The 20,942-nt window shown below is 41.9% G+C and overlaps 1 protein-coding gene and 1 non-coding gene across 6 annotated transcripts in view; one reads left to right on the top strand and one right to left on the bottom strand.

Annotated features, from left to right (window-relative positions):
* PHF8 (PHD finger protein 8) overlaps positions 1-11,513 on the bottom strand; it is a 122,800-nt gene extending 111,287 nt beyond the window's left edge. For 2 of the 5 annotated variants that reach the window (XM_090265368.1, XM_090265371.1), the window contains exons 1-2: positions 11,482-11,513; positions 9,751-9,935 (exon numbers count right to left, since the gene is read on the bottom strand). In XM_090265368.1, coding sequence (XP_090121494.1) covers positions 9,751-9,935; positions 11,482-11,487 — 191 coding nt within the window. In that variant the 5' untranslated portion in view covers positions 11,488-11,513. Of the gene's footprint in view, positions 1-9,750; positions 9,936-10,783; positions 10,991-11,012; positions 11,237-11,481 lie in introns of those variants that run through there. The other 3 variants (XM_090265372.1, XM_090265369.1, XM_090265370.1) reach the window with 3 other exon arrangements.
* A 1,726-nt stretch (positions 11,514-13,239) lies between these two features.
* On the top strand, positions 13,240-13,346 carry LOC149991373 (U6 spliceosomal RNA). The gene has a single exon (XR_016508750.1). It is a non-coding gene; the product is annotated as a U6 spliceosomal RNA (small nuclear RNA).
* The last annotated feature ends 7,596 nt before the right edge of the window (positions 13,347-20,942 follow it).

The following is a 20,942-nucleotide window of genomic DNA, read 5'->3' as shown; positions in this document are numbered from 1 at the left end:
GACCCAAGGGTAGGTAGGACGACGACCATGTCCAGCTTGAAGCAGCTAGAGGAGCACGAGACCTTCGCCCATTGTCCTTTACAAGATTACAAAGGGTCCTAATATTTGAGAGGGGGATAGTTAATTTTTACGAACCAGGGGTATGGACTTGGGGGCGATTGCTGGGGGAGGGGGGTGCTGGGTGGAGGGGAGCAAGGGGGAGAAAATTGGAACTGTTGTAACAATATAATCAATAATAAAAAAATAAAATAAAATAAAAAAAAGAAAAACAATTAAAAATAAAAAAAAAATCACTAAAAAAAACTATGCCATGCCAAGAGATATCCCAAGAGCCTTGACAGACTACGCTATCCTCTGATTCTCCGGGGAAGGGATTCTACAGCCCATAAATTATATCCAGTAAATCATGTATATAAATATCAGGACCTCTCTTCCCTTTGCCACACACTCCTAAAGCTGCAGGTTAGCCTTCTACTGCTTCAAAATAAAAAGTGGTGTAAACTTTAACCTGATTTCACTTGGAACAAAAATGTGAGTTTATAAGCCTGATTTGCTCTATCTCCCTCAATGTCTTGAAAATAGCTTAACCTGAACAGTGCTTTATACTATCTATGGCAGTGGTTCTCAACCTTCCTAATGCCACGACCCTTTAATACAGTTCCTCATGTTGTGGTGACTCCCCAACCATAACTAAAGCATAGTGATTAATCACAAAAACAATATGTAATTATATATGTGTTTTCCAATGGTCTTAGGGGACCCCTGTGAAAGGGTCATTCAACCCCCAAAGGGGTCGTGACCCACAGGTTGAGAACCGCTGATCTATGGATATTGTATTTTAAAGCAAGAGTCCAAGAGACCCAGGTTTGACTGACTGTCAAACAACTAACTGGCTGTGCAACTTTGGGCAAGTTATTTAACCTCATGGGAGAAAATAATAGCCCAAAGAGCTACTGTAAAGATTAATTGGTCACTTCTAGTTCTGGAACAATATGGAATAGCCTCACATCTTCCTATTCCTCTCACTTAGTACAGCTAAGTCTTGGACATTGTATACAAAAAAAGTAAGGCAACTCTGAAAGATGGAGAGAAGAAGGCAACCTGACTAGAGACAGTAGAACCAGAGGTAGCAGGTGTCAACAGAGACCATATGAGGAACATGGACTTCTATTCCCACTTGGCATAATGAAATAATACCAACTTCCCTCCCACTCAAGTGCAGTGTTTGAAGAGACCTGCAAAAAAAGAAGACATAATATCCAGAATCTCATAACACAATACTCAAAATATCCAGGACATAATGAAAATAATCACATATCATATCAAGAACAAAGAAAATTACAATCTGAATGAGCAAAACAAAAATCAATCTCAACATTAAGATGACACATGTTGAAATTATCTGAAAATGATTGTAAAGGCACAATAATAAAAATGTTATAATGAACAATTACAAACATGAGTGAAATAAATAAAATAGAAAGGGTCAGCAAAAATTAAAGAGCCTCCACAAAGAAGTAAAAGATATAGAAAAAAAACAATGGCACTTCTAGAAGTGAAAAAATATAATAAACTTAAATGAAGACTCATTCAATGGACTCAACGGCAGAATGGAAACAACAGGGAAAAAAGTAACTTGTGAGAGGGGGAAAACCTAAACTATTTACCTCAGCCCAAACTAAGTATAATGGGCAAAAGGGTTTTGGACAGGTGAGATGTGCCTAGCACACCTTCTTACAAAGAAGCCCCCCCTTTTTTTTTTTTTTTCCTAATATGGAACATTGAAAAATTAATCCCTGAAAAAAAAAAAGAAAAAGAAAAAAGTAACTTGAAGACAGACCAATAGAAATTACCCAAACTGAAGAAAGAAAACAGAATAAACTATGAACAACTATCTGCCAACAAACTGGACAACCTAGAAGAAATGGATAAATTCTTAGAAATATACAACATACACAGCCTAAATCATTTAGAAAATAAAATACACAGTTTTCAATGCTGAAAGAACTAGAAACCCAGAATCTGATGTCAAACGAAAAGACCCTTCAGGAATTCAAGGGAAATCAAGGTAATACCTGGAAATTAAACAATACACCTATGTATAATTCATAGGTCGAACATAAAGTCTCTAAGGAAATTAAAAATTATATTGATCCAGCTGGTGCGGTTCAGTGGATTGAGCACCAGCCTGTGAATCAAAGTGTCAATGGTTCAATTCCCCGTCAGGGCACATGCCTGAGTTGCAGGCCAGGTCCCCGGTTGGGGGCGCGCAAGAGACAACCATACATTGATGTTTCTGTTCTGCTCTGTCTCCCTCCGTTCCCCTCTCTCTAAAAATAAATAAATAAAATATTTTTTTTACAAAGACTGAAACCTTCTCAGTCTTAAAAAAAAATTATATTGAACTACATGAAAAGGAAAACATATCAAAAATTATGAAACAGATAAATCAGTGCTAAAAGGGAAACTAATAGCACTAAATGCTTATATTAGAAAACAGGAATAGTCTCAAATCAATAGCCTAAGCTCCCACCTCCAGAAATTAGGTAAAGAGTAAAATAAAGACAAAGCAAGCAGAAGGAAGAAATAATAAAGTGCAGAAATCAATGAAATTGAAAACAGAAAGATAAAGTCAATGAAATATAAAACTTGTTCTCTGAAAAGATCAATAAAACTGACAAACTTCTAGCAAGTCTGACAAAGAAAAAGAGATTAAGACAAGCCAGCCTGCATATATCAGAAGTCTAAAAAGGGAATAATATGAACATACTTAAATCTGACAACTAGATGAAATGGATAAATTCCTTCGAAAGTACAAACTACCACAACATACCCAATATAAAGTAGATTTTGAATAGTACTATAACTATCAAATAAATTGAGTTCACAATATTAAAACTCCCCAAAAAGATTAAATACAGATAATTAGGCAAAGTGTTTGGCATACTGATTGGCACATTAGCTAGTACGCAATAAACAAGGGCCATCATCATTTCATTTAAATCATCACAACCCCGCTTCCGGCCAAGATGGAGGCTTAGACGGACACGCTAGGTCTCCCTCTACAACTAGAGAGGAATACAACTACTTCAAAACAAAGGATAACTAGAAATTCCAGAAAATAAAACTACACAGAAGCCCAACATATGAAGTTATAAACCAGCGGTGCCATTTGGGCAGGTAAGAGTTAAAGAGGGCGGCGCTGTTTGCGGTCGCACCTGGGACAGCGGCCCTGGGACAGCGGCGGGGCAGCGAAAAATCCCGGCTGCAGTCAAACCCCCGGCAACGCGAGACCCCAACGCTGGGGAAAGCAGCCACCGCATCTCCTTGAACAGTGAGGCCCAGGGGGGCGGGAGGACGGATCCCGGTCTCCTAGCGGAATAACTGTGTGAATCCATCTTGGACCCCCGCCCCCAAAGAAAGCACCACAGGGCTGCGAAATAGGTCGCGGACAGGCACCGGTCGGTCGCAGGATTGTGACGTCAAAGGGCCACGCAAAAAGTTGCGGATTGCCGCCGGTCACTGGGTCGTGGCGAGTACACAGGCACTGCCCCCTACAGCCGGCCCAAGAAAACAAAACGCATCTGTCAAAATGAGGCAGACAACTATAGAAATCCCGGTGGCACAGCTCACCAGGCAACAGATGAGGAATCTGACAGATGAACAAATAAGAAACCTGTCAGAGGCTCAGTTCAGGGCCATTGTTATCAGGTGGCTTACAGAATTCACAAAAGATCTGGGAAAAGATGAGAAAGAAGCAAAAAACACTCATAACGAAAGGAACAAAACCACATACGAGACAGATTGTGAGGAAAAAAAATCCAGAGTTCATCTCAACAAACCAGAATATAGAGAAGGAACGGGAAGCAATGATGAGAGGATCAGAAACCTCTGGGACAGCTATAAAAGGCCCAACATAAGAATCACTGGTTTGCCAGAGAGCGAGGAAGATGAACTAGAACTTGAAAAATTGAGTGAAAATATAATAAAGGAGAACTTCCCAGACTTGGGGAAGGAAATAGACTTACAGGTCCAGGAAGCACAGAGAGTTCCAAAAAAACTGGACCCAGGGAGAACCACTCCAAGACACATTATAATCAAAATGTCAAAAGTTAAAGATAAAGAGAGAATCTTAAAAGCAGCAAGAGAGAAGAAAAGAATTATGTACAAAGGGGTCCCAATTAGACTATCAGCTGACTTCTCAAGGGAGACCCTGCAGGCAAGAAGGGACTGGCAAGAAATATTCAAAGTAATGAAAATCCAAAACCTACAACCACGAATACTCTATCCAGCGAAATTGTCATTCAGAATAGAAGGACAGAGAAAGTGTTTCCAGGACAAAATAAAACTGAAAGAGTTCATTAGATCCAAACCACTGTTATATGAGATGTTAAAGGGACTGGTTTAAAAAACAGAAGCTAGGGAGATGAAACAAAGGCAAACTAAACAGGCAACGAGAGTGGAAAAGGAACTGTGGGTACGGGAAGCATATTGGGGGGAGGTCAACAGGGAGGGGGAGGGGGGAGAGGGAGGGAGATGATATAGGAATTGGGGATCATGGTAGGAGGGAATGGAATAGACGGAGAGAGGTTGGGAGGAACTGTATGCACAACTAATGGACATAATCTAAAAGGGGGGGACAACTGGAGGGAGGGGGGCCACCGGGTGGAGGGGAGCAGAGGGAAGGGAAATTGGCACAAATGTAATATTTCAATCAATAAAACACATTAAAAAAATAAATAAATAAATCATCACAACCCCTCTCAGGGAAATTGAGGTTTCACGGAGATGAAATCCTTTGCTAAAATGTAAGTCGAAATTTGAATCTACAGTATTCCCTCACTTTTCACGGGTATTACATTCTAGACCCCCCCTGCGATAGGTGAAAATCCACGAAGTAGAAACCTTACTTTTATTTTAGTGTTTATATATTTTTAAGGCTTTATAAACCCTCCCCACACACTTATAAACTGTTCCCAGTCCCTTATTAACCTTTTCCACACTTTTATAAACACTACTTATGCTCTTAAACATATTCTACATTCTTAAACCTACGTAGTTTTAACAACATACATATACACTACCGCAAAATCTCACAATATAGTGAAAAATCTGTGATAAATAAATATATTTTTAAAAATCCTGCGATACAGTGAGGCTGCGATAAGTGACCCGCGATATAGAGAGGGACTACGGTGGACCTAAGCCAGAATCATTTCCTCCAGAGTTTATAGTCCACATCACAACTATCCCCTTAGGGATGTACCAACCAATACTTCCTTTATAGATAGGAAAACTGTAAAGGGGTGAGGTTTTGCCAAAGCCCCAGGCATCAATAAATGCTTGCCAACTAACTTTCTTCGCCAATGTAGAGCAATGATTCTCAAAAGTTAGAAAGCATCAGGATCTACCTGTTTGTTCAAATACAGATGGCTGTGTCCCAGCCTAAGAATCTGCATTTTTAACAAATTCCCAGTTAATCAACCACACTTTGAGAACCATGTACAATAATAATATGTTAGCCTGTTAATTCCCCAATATCAGATGCTGTCACACTCCAAAGAAAGGGAAGGAACTGGTACAGAATAATGATCTAAATCAGTGGTTCTGAAAGTGGCCCACACTCACTCACTGTATCAGAAACCCTGCATGTGGAGCCTATTTATCCTTTTAATAGGACTTCCAAATGATTCTGATGAACACTAAAGTTTGAGAACCACTACTCTACAAATCAAAGTGTTTTGTAAAACCCCTTCTACTGGGAGGAATGGAGCTATACCATCTTTCCCCAACTTTTGGGAACCTAGGCTTTAGATCCAGATTATTCTAAATTCAAATCCAGACTCAGAAAGTTTAACTTAAGTTAATCTCCATGAATTCCATATTCTCACCAGAAAAATGGAATATTCACCTTCCTTGTTAGAACCTTCCAGGTAGTAACTAGACTTTACAAAATCTAGCCTATGGAAGTCATCAGAGATGTGAAAAGATTTAAATCATCTATGTGTGGGCTTAACTATTGTGAGCAACCATGAAAAGTCCACAATATTTAGTAATTTTCAATCAAGCCGAAGTACAAACTTAAATAGAACACTGTGAGCCTAGTGTATTTGAACAATGTACTAAGCAAGCAAGAGCAGCCATGCACTAAGGACCTGATTCTCAGCTGGCCTTCTTGTTCTATGGCAGTCCATAAAGACAAGCATGAGAAGATATTAAAAAATTTTTTCATAAAAAAATTAAGGCAGTTAACTTGTGTCAGAGTATGCACAGAAACACAAGACTCACCACAGATATGTGACTAAGGAGGGCCCTGGCCCATAAACCCATTTCCATACTTGTAAAATTTGAATTCTAAAGGCCTCAGTGGTGTTTCTTGTAAATGTCAAGCCTCTACTGTGCAATGATGTTCACCGCATTTTTCTTGTCATTTTAACCAGCACGCACATCAAAATGAAGAACATTTCCAGAACCTTCAGTTTCCCTCACATCACAATATTATTTATAATATAAAAAAGTAGAAACAGCCCTGGCTGGTGTGGCTCAGTGCACTGAGCACCAGTCTGAGAATCAAAGGGTCACCGGTTCAATTCCCAGTCAGGACACAAGCCTGGGTTGCAGGCCAGGTTCCCAGTTGGGGGCACGCAAGAGACAACCACACACTGATATTTCTCTTCCTCTCTTTCTCCCTTCCCCTCCCTTTAATAAATAAATAAATAAAACCTTTTATAAAAAAGTAGAAACAACATAAACATCCAACCACAGAGGACACACACATACAGGGGGATATCAGAAATCAGGTTTAGATGACTATTTAAGGACCTGTTAAAATATTCACATTATAATGTTAAGTAGGTATAAAACTCAAGTTATAAAATGCTATTTATAATACAACCCCATGTTGTAAAAATGTATGTTTATATTCTAAGTCAAATGATGGCAATTAATGCAACAAAAAATTTAATAGTGGATTGCCCTGGATAGTAGACTCATAGGTGATTTTTATTTCCTTCTTTATTCTTTTTCTGTATTTTCTATAATGAGCATGTTTCAACTATATAATCAGAAAAAAATTATAAAACATTATTTAAAAAGAAATATCTAACTTTCAGATTTGGGTGTGAACTGAGATAATTTATGCAAGGTCCTATCATGGGCCTGGCACACTAAGAAAGCATTTGTTCCTGTTTCCTGTTCATAGACTTTGAAACTAGGGTCTCTATATTGTGGGCACAAGATCACTTTCCAGGTTTGATTCTACATACTTCCCACACAATCCAAATCAAGGGCCACAGGGAATAGCTCTTTTCATGAAGACCTATTCACTTCATTCAAAAATATAAGGGGGTGGGTAGAGGGCAAATTGGGTAAAAGGAGTCAAATATATGGTAATGAAAGAAACCCAGACATTTCGTGGTGAGCACACAACAGAGTATAGAAATATCGAATTACAATGCTGTACAGCTGAAATTTATATAATGTTATTAACCAATGATGTTACCTTGATAAATTTAATTTTAAAATGTACTCTGCATCACCCTAGCTGTGTCGCTCAGTGGATTGAGTGCTGGCCTGCAAACCAAAGGGTCAACAGGTTTGATTCCCAGTCTGGGCACATGCCTGGGTTGTAGGCCAGGTCCCCAGTGGGGGTGTGCAAGAGGCAATTGTTCTATATACAGTATTCCCTCACTTATCGCGGGTATTACATTCTACACCCCCCCCCACCCACAATAGGTGAAAATCCATGAAGTAGGAACCTTACATTTATTTTACTATTTATATATATTTTAAGGCTTTATAAACCCTTCCCACACACTTATAATCTGTTCCCACTCCCTTATTAACCTTTTTCACATTTTTATAAACAATATTGATGTTCTTAAACATATTCTACACTCTTAAACCTATGTAGCTTTAACAACATACGTATACAGTACCGCAAAATCCCGCGATATAGCAAAAAATCCACGATAAATAATTAAATATAATTTTTAAAATCCTGCGATACAGTGAGGCCGCGATAAGTGACTCGCAATATAGAGGGACTACTGTACTGTATCTCTCACAGAGCATATCTCTCACACATCAATGTTTCTCTTTTTCTTCCTCCCTTCCCATCTCTCTAAAAATAAATAAATAAAAAATTTTAAATGTGCTCAGCATCTATTACATGTTTAGCACTGAACTAGGTTCTGGGGATACCAAAAAAGAAAAGATGACATCTCTGCCCTCAGGTAGCTCTCACTAATGAGTGCCACATATGTATTTATAACTATAACATGATGAAATAATTATTCAATAAGGATATACACAAAATGCAATGGGGAGCCAGAGAAAAGAGGCCTTTTATAGAAGAGGTATGTTGTGAGTTGTAAAAGGCAGGAGATTAGTGGAAATAGCATGTAAAAAGACAGTCACAGAAAATTTGCAAAGATAAATTTTCCCAGAACTCTTTAAGTACTTCAGTCCTGCTGGGACATCAAGAACAAGGGAAGAGTAGCAGGAAATGAGACTGAACAAGTAGGTCACAAAAGGTCTTATCTGTCACACAAAGACGACTAAATTTTATTCTGTGGAGGAACCACTGAAATAATCTTAAGCAGAGGAGTGACTTGATCAGCACTAGCAAAGACAACAAGAATCCTGAAAGACATCTTAATCCCCAGTTATTTTCAGGCAAAAGGAAAAGGCCCCACCTTCTAGGTCTGTCCCCTTTCAAATAAAATAACATGAGGCAATAAACAGAACTCTGCACCTGGCACACATTGAATACTCAATAAAATTCAGCTAATATGAATTTGGATGTGTTGCATGAGGCAGTCCCTACTCAGAGCAGAATCTTAGCAACACCAACACCTTCATTTTGGTCTTGGGTATGATAATAGGAACAGCTCCTTTGGAAGAACTAGTGACAACTGAAAATTCTAGAATCTAACAACATTCAACAGGCAGAAGGAAGGTGCCATATACTCTTTTGCTGTACTCCAGTGTACAAACCCCTCTCGTGGTTTTTTCCATAGCGGAGATTTAAGTCCCAATAATGGGATAACATTACACTTTTACTCCACACACTAACCTCTCTGGAATCCTGGATGACAGGTGCTTATGTGCACACATGGTAAACTGGAGGGAGTTCATTAGTGGTTTTATTCCTGCTGTTTTACCCAATATCTCTTTTGCTTAATTCAATTTAGTTGGATGGTGCTGCAGATAAATACTATAGAAATGAAATACTGCTGCATTGCTGCCTCCATTTACTGAGTACACACAAAATGCTTTAAATAATCAGGAAGGATGTGTTAGATATGAGGCTCAGAGAGGCAAAGCAATATGCCTTGATAACAAGTGCAAAGCCAGAACTCAAATCCATGTTTGTTGGACTCTAATATATGAAAAATGTAATACTGTTTCCCGCAAATCCAGGGTCTGAAGTAAAAAAAAAAATTGCCAGAATACAAAAATAATAGTTTGTTGTTGGAAAGAAAATAGTTTCCAAGTATAAAAAATCAAAAGAAAGGTGCAAATAAAAATACATATGGGAAAAGAGAAAGAGGAGAAACCAGAGGCCAATGTCAGCTAGACCCTAGTCTGCAAGGAGGGACAGAGGAACCTGGGTCTGGGAGGTAGACTGAACTTAATGCTGTGGGAGAGAAGGGAAAAAAGTTTGAGTGGGGACCTAAAACAGAGTTGAGAAAGAAACAGTGAACACCTGTCCACTGCACCCTGTCCCACCCGGCCTGCCTTCCTTACCTGCCGTGAAACCAGTCCTGGCACATGTCACACTCAATCATGAAGCGGGTCACATCATAAGGCAGCCGGCAAAGGCAGTAAACCGGCACCGTGGCCATCTTCACCTGGCCCTGGAGCGGTCTGTGGCGAGCCAGAGCCCGGTTTGGAATGTCTGGAGGAGTGGTAGGCAACAGCTCTCGTCCTTCCTGGAAGAAAAACACATTTTTTTACAGAGTAAATCAGGTGCCCCAGGGTACCAACCCTCAGTTCACAAATGGGGAGTTACCACAGCCTGGACACAACACAGGGGGCAACCTGAGAAAGTCCACCCACCTCCAAAACAGCTTTAACAAATAAAGAAGGGCGCTATGCCCTGGAGGCTCCCCCCTCCCCCCACCTCCCTACCTGCTACGGGCCCCCAGAGTCAGTGAGAATTTCTTTCTTGCCTTTAAGGAAGCGTCTTTAATGCCTCACTGAACCCTCTCCTTGCTCGAAACCTTGCTTACCAGAGTGCTTTTTATTATGACGCCAGGATGAGGCTGGGAGCTCAGCAAAAGACCCCTCTCTCTGGCCCCAAATAGGGGCAAACGGAGAGAGATGAGGAGTCCGTAGATATGGGTTCAGATCACTCGCAAATTTACCCCGCTGCCTTCACGAAGAAGACAGAGGCGCCCAACTCAAATCACAGTTCTGGGGTCTTGTTATGAGAACTCAATCATTCCACTCCTGACCAGTCAGGACCCTCATCACTCCAACAAATGACATAAATCTCAATTACAAAACTCATTAGCTCGTCCTCTATTTCAACATGACCGGGATCTCGTCGCACCCCTAAAACTAAAAAGGCTCACTTCAAAACCCCTGAAACTGCCTACAATATCCTCACACTCGCGCAACTGAGAAAGGATTTGTTTTCTTCCCACCGCTCCGAAACTGGCAGGCATCTCCCCCCAGCCCCTCAAATTGACAAGGTCTCCCCGTCGCCCAAAACTGACCAATATCTCCCCACAGATCCAGAAACTGACAGAAATATTTCTGCAGCCCCAAAACTTACGAGAATCTCTTCACACCTCCCAAACTGACAGGAGCCTCCTCACAAGAATGTCCCACCCTGACAAGAATGTCAACAGTTCCGAGCCCTAGACGGACCTCCGCACCCGCAAAGCTACAGGAATTCCTCCAGCCCGCGGACCTCAGTCCCACTAACGCGCCAGCGGCCGGGCTCGCTCCGGAGCCGCTCAGCGCCTCACTCAGCTGAGGCTCCGCGGCAGTTCCGGTCTCACCAGCGGCGCGCGCGCCGACTTCTGGGATTGTCACAGTAACGCCGCAAACCTTGCTCGTCAGCTCCTGCGACCACCCACTGGGTCGCTCGGCCCTGGCTACCCAGCGACGCTTCCACGCAGCTTTCTCCACGGCTCTTCCCCGGGGCCGGCCGTTAGGGCCTACTGGAGACCGCGGCACGGGCCTAGTCCAGTGGGCGCCCGGAGACCAATCAAGTGACGTCGTCACTGGGCCGGCCGGAGCTCACTGCGAGGAAACCAACGAGGAAAGAAAGAAACCGGCAGCCAATTCGGAGGAAAATGGCCCGAAAAGTCGCCGGGAGAAGCCCAGTAGCGGTGGGAGGCAATTTGAAGTAGTCAATAAAGTTTATTCAAAACAACGAGGAAGTTGAAGTGGAGAGGGGAGGAGATATACAGGGTAAACAGCTACCATATTGAGAGTGGCGGCATTGCCGAAAGGAGGCAACCTTACCGCCATCTTATGAGAGCCGGGCAGACGAAGTCCTCGCGGCAGAGTCCGGGAAAAGAAGGCGGTCTGCTCCCGTGCAACGTCATCGGGGGGCGTGGCCTTGAGAAAGGGGGCGGGACTCGTCTACCTTTGGACCCGCTCGTCTACCCTCGGTGGCCAATGGACACTGAGGACTGTAAGCTGAGAGGCGGGGAAGCCGCCATCTTAGACGAGGCGGTCGCTTGGCTCCATTTTGAGGGGGGCTGGAACGTTCCCTGGATTCCCCCACTTCCGGGCAAGCAGGGAATTAAGCACCTCCGCCGCTACAAGAGTACTCTTCCCAACATCTCCTCCTATGAGGGGAGGTGAACTCTGTGAGTGCAAACTGCAAAGCGAAGAGGTGGCGGCTTAGGCCAGGCCAGATGCAGAGTATTCACCTCGGTTCCCCTTCAGTGAAGTCCTTTGCAGGCTGAGTTCTTTCACACGATTCCTGAGTCGTGTATACCTCACCCTGTAAGGAAGCTCTGTTATTATCCCCAAAATGAGGACACGGGTTTAGGGATGACTTGCATTTCGGAGCTGGGAAATTGAACCTTACACCCTTTACTATCCCCGCGTTCTGTCCTCGGGCTCCACGTCCTGCTTATAGCTTCTGTCACGTTAGCAGCGCTCTCGGAACTCTTTTCTGACCCCATTGCTTCTCTGCAGTTAAGATAGTTAAATATTTCCCCACACATGTCCCACGATTATCTGACTCCACCCGGAGGGTGGTGAGAGAAGAGGTTGAATGAATGGTACTCCACACACCTGCTTCAAGATGGCGCTGGTTTTCTCAGTCATTTCAGAATATGTATTCTCCAGTAATCCTATTTCATTTTCTTAAAAGAGTACCACGCTTTAAAAAAGAAAATGGGTGTGTACACACCTGTTTTCTAAATGATGGTGGGTTAGGCCCTGGGGATACAATGATGGAAAGAGGAACTGGAACTCTGTAGTGAGAAATTGTCAGCTAGTGCAGGAGACAAGCTTGTAAGTCAACAATTGGAATAAACGTGCAGTAAGCATACAGATAACATCTTGCAAAGTGTAAAATAAAGCTAAGAAAGTGCCTCAGCAGCTGCTTTCTGCTATCAAGAAAGATTTCAGGGAGACTTGGAGGATAAATAAGTATATTAGCATTGCAGATAAAAGAATGAACAAGTACAAATTCATGGAGACACATGAGAAAATATTTGCAAAATGAATTTGAATATTAGGTTTTATCCTGCAAGCAATAACAAACCACTAAAGGTTTTTAAACAAGAGCAGCTGAGTCATATTTGTATCTTAGCCAGAGGAAAATCTAGCTTTCATGGGATCTGAAGCTTAGGTAGTTTGTGAAGTAGGAGTCCTTTAAAAAAAAAGAATACACACTTATGAATATAAAATTAGGTTCAAAGGGTAGACAGTAAGAATATTTCTAGAAATCATTCTGGGTAATAACTATAAGTAGAAGTTATATAGACCACTTATAAATGTCCCACTAAACCCAAACTAAATGTGTGCTCCAAATAAACATCCACTTAGCTGAATCTCAAAAATGCCTGAGGCAGCTCCAACACCGCCTAATGCAAGGGAAAATATGACCAGGGGAACTCTCAGTGGAAAGGAACAGCAGTTTTAGCCAATTGTAGTTTAAATGTATCTTACAAACTTTATGAAACACATGACCATGTGACCATATGGCAACTGATAGGCCCTACAGCTTATTAAGCTTTTGTAGCTTCACAAGGATATAGGAGGGTGCTCACTTCAACAGCACATGTATTAAAATTGGAAAGACATAGAGAAAATTAGCATGGCTTCTACATAAGGATGATATGCAAATTCATGAGGTTCCCCCCCCCCCAAAAATAGGCATAATGCAAAAGACTGTTGCATTAGTCATGAAAAAAAAAAGATGAGGCTTGAATCAAGGTAGTTGAGGCAGTGGTAGAAAAAGATCAGATAAGTGGAATATTTTGGAGGTTAAATAGGCAGCGCTTGGGGACTGAAAATAGTGGGTGAATGAGTGAAAAGAGTGTGTGCTCATTTCTGGTTTGGGTGTCAGACTGAATAGTGAGTGGTGTCATTGACTGAGCCGGGGTACGCAGAGGAAAAGTAGGTCCGGTAGGGAAGAAGACACTAAGTTTAGTTTGGAGTATGTGGAGTTAAGATGTCTGTGAAACAGTAACTCACCCAACAATTCTTTGTTGAGCATCTACTGTGCACCTGGCATGGTACTAGATGCTGAGGATGTAACAGTAACACAGATAAGGAAGGTCCTGGCCTTGATGGAGCTGACATGCTTTTCTTTTTTTTTTTCTTTTTTTTTTAAAGATTTTATGTATTTATTTTTAGAGAGAGGGGAAGGGAGAGAGAAAGAGAGGGAGAGAAACATCAATGTGTGGTTGCCTCTGGCATGCCCCCAACTGGGGACCTGGCCTGCAACCCAGGCATGTGCCCTGAATGGGCATAAAACCAGCGACCCTTTGGTTCACAGGCTGGCGCTCAAGCCGTTCAGACACATCAGCCAGGGCGGAGCTGACATTCTACTGGGGATCAGTCAATAATTAAACAAATACACTTTCATTCATATATTTATTGAGCACCTACTATATACCAGGTACTGTTCTAGGCGCTGGGGATTCAAGGGTAAACAAAACAGAAGAGGTCCCTGCCCTCCTGTGATTCACAGTCCAGTGGGAGAGAGAGATAATAAAGTGAGCCAAACAGATTTTCAGATTGCAGTGAGTGTTATGAGGAAAATAAAACAAGGTATGAGATAGAGAAAGATTTGGATGTAAGAGTCTATTTTAGATAGGGTAGTTAAGGAAGGTCTCTTGAAGGTGACATGTGAGCTGAGACCAGAATAACAAGAACAGTTGTCCAGGGCAGAAGGGATTAAAAGTGCAAAAGACCTATTGTGGTGGAAGGGCCAGTTCAGGGAACCCACCCAGTAACACCTCCTGAGCATTTGTGATGGACTGGGTAGAGTACAGGTGGGGGTTAGGGTGGCCTCTCCAGACATAAATAAGAGACCATGTGTGTATCCGAAAAGAGTATATATACAATCTAATGAGGGAGACAAGGTTCAATGAACGATAACAAAGCTGAAAAAAGCCAAACTTTTAAAGGCTACCTAGAGGTTTTAGTAAAATGTGTGGGAACAAAGGGAGCCACAGTTAATTCAAATATGTTTAGTAGATGTGTCAGGGAAGGCTTCACAGGAGGTGGCATCTGACTCAGGTACATTGGCACCCATCCCTAGAAGTTCTTCTTCAGAGTTCTTGGGAGGTGAGGTCAGGACACTGAGGGATAATGGGGAAGGCAAAGCTGTTAGGGTACTGATTCTGAGGCAGTTAGATTTGCTGACAAAGGAATTATTGGTATTGCCATGGATGGGGGGCAGCTGACTGCTACCCTGGAAGTGTGTGCTCCAGTGTGTCTTTCACAGCATCAGTGGATGATCTGAACTGGCTGCTATAGTATGAGGCTGGCTGGAAACCTTCCTCCCTTACCCCCACGGCCGCTTAACAGTTGTAAACATTTATTTTTAATTAGTACATAGGCAATCCTATATACATTACCATTGTAAACATTCAAACAGGCTTAAGATCCATGTTGATCACCATTCAGTTTCTGTTTACATCCCTAGAGGGAACCTCAGCAGACTCTCTTCTGGTTCATCTCTGCACATACAAGGGGGAACCCCCCAAAAAAGTGGAATTTATTTATTAAAAATTGTGTCTTTATTCTTACATGTTTAAACTTCACTTTCAAAGTACTCTATTTGATGGTATACACCTCTCAAAATGTTTTTTTCCACTGCTCAAAAGATTTTGAACTCATTGATTTTAATGTCTTTTAGTGCTTCTGCCATTTTGTGCGTTTGTTTGTTTGTTTGTTTCACCTCTTCCACATTGGCAAAATGTTTTCCTTTGAGGACTTTTTTCATTGGGAGAAACAAACAAAAAAAGTCACTCAGGGCGAGATCTGGTGAATGGGGAAGGTGGGGCATGAGGGTCATGCCATTTCTGGTGAAAAACTGCTAAACACTCAGCACAGTGTGGGCAAGTGTGCTCCTAAATCACCCATCGTGAAATGGGCAAATGCGTTGAAAGTCTTAAAAAAATTCACTGAAGCTGAATGCAGCCTCTCACAACAACACCAGCTGGCACACTGATACATATGTGTTCCTAGAACACTCACCTAGGGGAGAAAGCCTGTATTACAAGGGGCACGCCATCCAGAAGATAATTCTGCAGTTTTTTGTGCCCCCCGCAAGTATGTACATATAACTATTGAAATGAAGAAGTGATGAGGGCTAAGATGGACTATAAGATACATGAGTAAAAGGGGGAAATGGGAAAAATTACATAAGTAACAGGCTTGCTCCAAAACAGACTTGAAAGTACAAGGACAGGGAAAACAAAAGACAAAATAATGACAATATTATCTGAGAATTTACTCTGTGCAAAGCACTGTTCTGAGCTCTTTACACAATTAACTCACTCAATCCTTATAGTAACCCGATGAGGTAGGTACTAGTACTGGCCTCATTGTATGGATAGGGAAACTGAATATAGAGACTTTGTGTATCTTGCTTAACCCACTATGTATCCAAGCTGGGGTTCCTGGCAATACAGGTCAAGACTCCATTATGCCACTGGTGTGAATTTACAGCAACTAGTGTCTCCTAAAATCCATATAATGGGGAAGGTAATCAATGAATCTTTACATGACTTGAATCACAGTAGCAAAATAGGGTTTAAACTCATGTGGAATAAAAAATAGCAAGATTATTCCCCAGGTGCCAAACTAGGTAGCTGAGAACAGCAACCCACTCCTCCAGGGACAGCTTTGGGGGCCACCTGTGCAGAACTCAGATCCTAGGAGAGGCTTCAGGGTTGATTTAATGCTCTGTTGTCGCTGTCATGACATTCTTGATAATTTATCTTTGAATTTGTGTCTTCTAAGTGCAGTCCTATGTGGCGATGGAATGTACACATGAGCAGAAGACATACACAGGGTGGCAGTGCGCACAGCCTGTGAGCACAGCAATCGGGACACATGCTGGGCAGTTGGTCAGGCCGTTCGGCATGTACAAGCGCCTCTGGGGCATTCTGGGGCACCATGGGGCCCAGAGGGGAGACACTGGGCCAGTGACAGTGGTGGCCACAGTAGCCGAAGCAGCAGTGGTGGTGGCAATGACAGGACCCATGGTGAGATGCTGCTATCAGAGCCTGATCCTGCAGCATCTGCACAAATAAGTAACTCTGGCCTGAGCACTAGGACAGCGAATGCTTGTGCTCAGGCAGTGAGCCTTGCCAGTAAATAACAAAATAAAAGCGTACTTATGGATACTGCAGTGAAGTATATGAAGGGGTTATTAGAACTTTTTGAAGAGTTTTGAAGACTCTCATTTTGAAAACTGGTGCAACATTGCAAAGCATATGTCCACAGGTTTAGAAATGGAAATTCAATTTAAAGATTGTCACATTAGATACATTAGATGGAAGTGTCAGATGAACTGATTATTAATGAAAAAGACAATTAAAAAGTGTTTTCCTTGTAGTTGAAGATACAGTAGTAGAATGAATAAACAGACATTCTGAATTATAAATAAATCACGAAGGCATAAAATTTATGACCTTGTCTTAGTCTGTTCAGGCTGCTATAACAAAAATGGTGTAGATTGGGTAGCTAGTAGAGAAATATTTATTTTTCCCACTTCTGGAGGCTGAGGGATTCAAGATCAAGGTACTGGCAGATTCAGTTTCTGGTGAGAACCCACTTTATGGTCAGAGATGGTCATCTTCTTATTGTGTGGTGGAAAAGGTGAAGGAGCTCTTCAGGGTCTGTTTCATAAGGGCACTAATCTCCGCCCTCAAAACTTAGTCACCTCCCCAAGGCTCCACCTCCTAATACCCTCAACATATGAATTGGGGGCAAGGGGGAGTACATAAAGATTCAGTCTATAGCAGACCTCCACCAGATACAGAAAATGTCAGAGAAAACATTAAATACCACTCTATAAATTTATATTTAAAACTTGATTTACATAAAATTGATTTCAGTTGAATCTTTTTAGAAAAATTGTTCCACAAGAATCATTAGTTCTAGATACATTAAAATTTATTTTTTGAAATAATTTATCAGGTATCTATCCTAATGTTGTCACAGCCAGTAATAGCTGCTTTAGCAGAAAGCTCCTTCTCAAAATGAAAAGTTATCAAATATTATTTGCCATATTATGACTGATGTTGCTTTTGATTATATTGGTTGAAAATGAACTTGCTAAAAATAAAAAATTGTAAAGTATATTTTATTGATTATGCTGTTACAGTTGTCCAAATTTTTTTCCCTTTACCCTGCTCCGCCCAGTAGCCCCCTTCCTTCCAGCAATCCCACCCCTCTTAGTTCATGTCCATGGGTCCTGCATATAAGTTCTTCGGCTTCACCCTTTCTTACACTATTCTTAACTTTCCCCTGTCTGTTTTGTTCCTACCCATTATGTTTCTTGATCCCTACACCGTTTCCCCCTTTCTCCCACTTCCTCCTCCCAGCTGATAACCCTTCAACTGATTCCCACACCTATGATTCTGTTCCTGTTCTGGTTATTTGCTTAGTTTGTTTTCGTTTTTTTTTTTTTTTTTTTTTTTTTTTTTTTAGATTCAGTTGTTGATAGTTGTGAATTTGTTGTCATTTTAACGTTCATAGTTTTTATCCTCTTTTTCTTAAATAAGTCCCTTTAACATTTCATACAATAAGGCCTTGGTGATGATAAACTCCTTTAGGTTTACCTTGTCTGAGAAGCGCTTTATCTGCCCTTCAATTCTAAATGATAGCTTTGCTGGATAGAGTAATCTTGGTTGTAGGTCCTTCCTTTTCATCACTTTGAATACTTCTTGCCAGTCCCTTCTTGCCTGCAAAGTTTCTTTTGAGAAATCAGCTGATAAGTCTTATAGGCACTTTGTGGGTAACTCTCTTCTTGTCTCTTGCTGCTTTTAAAATTCTTTATTTGTAACCTTTGGCATTTTAATTATTATGTGCATTGGTGTGGTCCTCTTTGAGTCCAACTTGTTTGGGACTGTCTGTGCTTCCTGGACTTGTATGTCCATTTCCTTCATCAAATTAGGGAAGTTTTCAATTTTTTCTCTTCCTCTTCTCTGTGTGGCACCCCTGTGATTCAGATATTGGTACATTTAAAGTTGCCCCAGAGGTTCCTAATCCTCTCCTCATTTTTTGTTTGTTTGTTTTTTTAACTCTCATTTCTTCTTTCTGTTTCAGGTGAGTGTTTATTTCTTCCTTTTGTTCCAAATCATTGATTTCAATCCCAGCTTCCTTCCCTTCATTGTTGGTTCCCTGTGTATCTTTTTTATTTCACTTTGTATAACCTTTATTTTATGGCCATACTCAATCATTTCTCAGAGCATCCTGATCTCCTGTGTTTTGAACTCTGCATCTGATAGGTTGGCTATCTCTATTTCATTTAGTTCTTTTTCTGGGGTTTTGTTCTGTTATTTCATTTGGGCCATATTTCTTTGCCTCCTCAATTTGGCAGCCTTCCTGTGTTTGTTTCTGTGCATTGGGTAGACTTTCTTTGACTCCGTGTCTTGACAGTGTGGCCTAATGTAGTAGGTGTCCTGTATGGTCCAAGCCACAGCCTCCCCTATCATCCACGCTGGGTACTTGAGGTGTGCCCTTCATGTGGGCTGAGTACACCCTCCTCTTGTAGGTGAGCCTTGGTTGCTGTTGGCAGATCAATGGGAGGGATTTACCCAGGCCAGTCAGCTGCAAGGACTGTCTGTGACCACTGACTACCAACCTCCACCCTTCATGGAAGATCAGCTGTGTAGGGGCAGGGTGGTAGTGCTCCGATGTGGTCTGTAGCTGTCCGCTGGGTACGCTGGCCCTAGGGGTTCCCAGGAGGTGCAGGCCAAAGTCAGCCCCCACCTGTGTTTTGCCTGGGGCACCCTGCCTGAGCTATGAAGCAATCTGCAATGGCTGCTACTTGTGCTGGGCTTGGAGATTCCCAGGTGAAGCCAAGCTGTGAATCTAGGCTGATGCTGGTAGTGCAGGTCCCAGAGATCACTGAGGCCAGCTGTTGCTTGTTTGACAGGATTTAGGAACTTGTAAAGCAGGATCCAAGACCTGCCATTTATAGGGAAAAGCAGCTTGAGTGGGCCTGTAAGTTGGGTGGGGCAGAGTCTCAGGGGATCTCCAGGGCTGGTCAAACAGTGTTAGCCAGATTGATGGAGTCTCAGATATGGCCTCCACCTGCTGGCTCTGTGGGGGGAGGGTTTAGAAAAGAGACAGTGGCCTGTGCTTGCCTTGATGCCAGACACTTCAGTTTCTCCCTGAATCCCACTGGGGCCTTTCAAAGTGCTACCCCAGTGCTGGAGCTTAGAGGGAATGAGTCTGAGTAGGTGAGTCTGTGTGTGGGCTCTTTAAGAGAAACTGCTTGGGGCTCCAGAAGTTTCTTCCACTGACTCAATCCCTGCTGGTTTTTGCAGCCAGAAGTTGTGGGGACTGAACTTCCTGGCACTGGAACCCTTGGCAATGGCCCTGGTGTGGGGCTGGGACTCCTTGCTCCCAAAATATCCCTCCTGAATTGTTATCCAGCACACGTGGGTGGGAGACCAGCCCGTTCCACATCTGTGCCCCTGCTACCTGTCTTGATGGATGTGGTTTCTTTAATTCTGTAGTTGTCAGACTTCAATTCAACTCGATTTCTGACAATTCTGAGTGATGGTTGTTCTATATTTTAGTTGTAGTTTTGACGTGGTTGTGTGAAGAGGCAAGCCATGTCTGCCTACGCTGCCTGCTTGGCCAGATCCCCACCACAATATAAATTTTGATAACCAAATAATTGAATTTGCAGGAAAGGAAGCCAGAAGAAATGTTTTTAAATTTTATTTATTTATTTTTAGAGACAGAGGAAAGGAGGGAGAAAGAGAGGGGGATTAACATCAATCAGCTGCCTCTCCTATGCACCCTGACTGGAGCCTCCTTGTTTTTTTAGGTGGACACTCAGAAGTGGGTATGGATATTTTTATTTCATACTGCCAAATTGAATTTCAGAGCACTACACCAATGATAACTCTGATCAGCAGTGCATTTTCACACTTCCTAAGACTCAGACCTTTAAATTTTTTGCCAATTTGATAGATGAAAAAAATGGTAACTCATGTTTGTTTGTATTTTAATTTGTATTCTCCAATCACTAGTGAAGTTGAGCATCTTTTCATATGATGTTTATTGGCCTGTCCCCTGTGAACTGTTTGTAACCTCTGCATAGTTTTTCTTACAGGGTTGCTTGTCTTTATCATATTGAATTGTAGGAGTCATTTTTATTTCTGGATATTAACCCTTTGTCTATTTTGTATATTGCTAATATTTTCCTATAGTATGTAACATGTGTACAGTTTATGTTACCATACATACATTTTAAATGTTTGTAT

This window comes from Furipterus horrens, unplaced genomic scaffold, assembly GCF_987537825.1.
Source record: "Furipterus horrens unplaced genomic scaffold, mFurHor1.1.pri manual_scaffold_17, whole genome shotgun sequence".
NCBI lineage: Eukaryota > Metazoa > Chordata > Mammalia > Chiroptera > Furipteridae > Furipterus > Furipterus horrens.
This window is presented reverse-complemented; position numbering and strand designations above follow the sequence as displayed.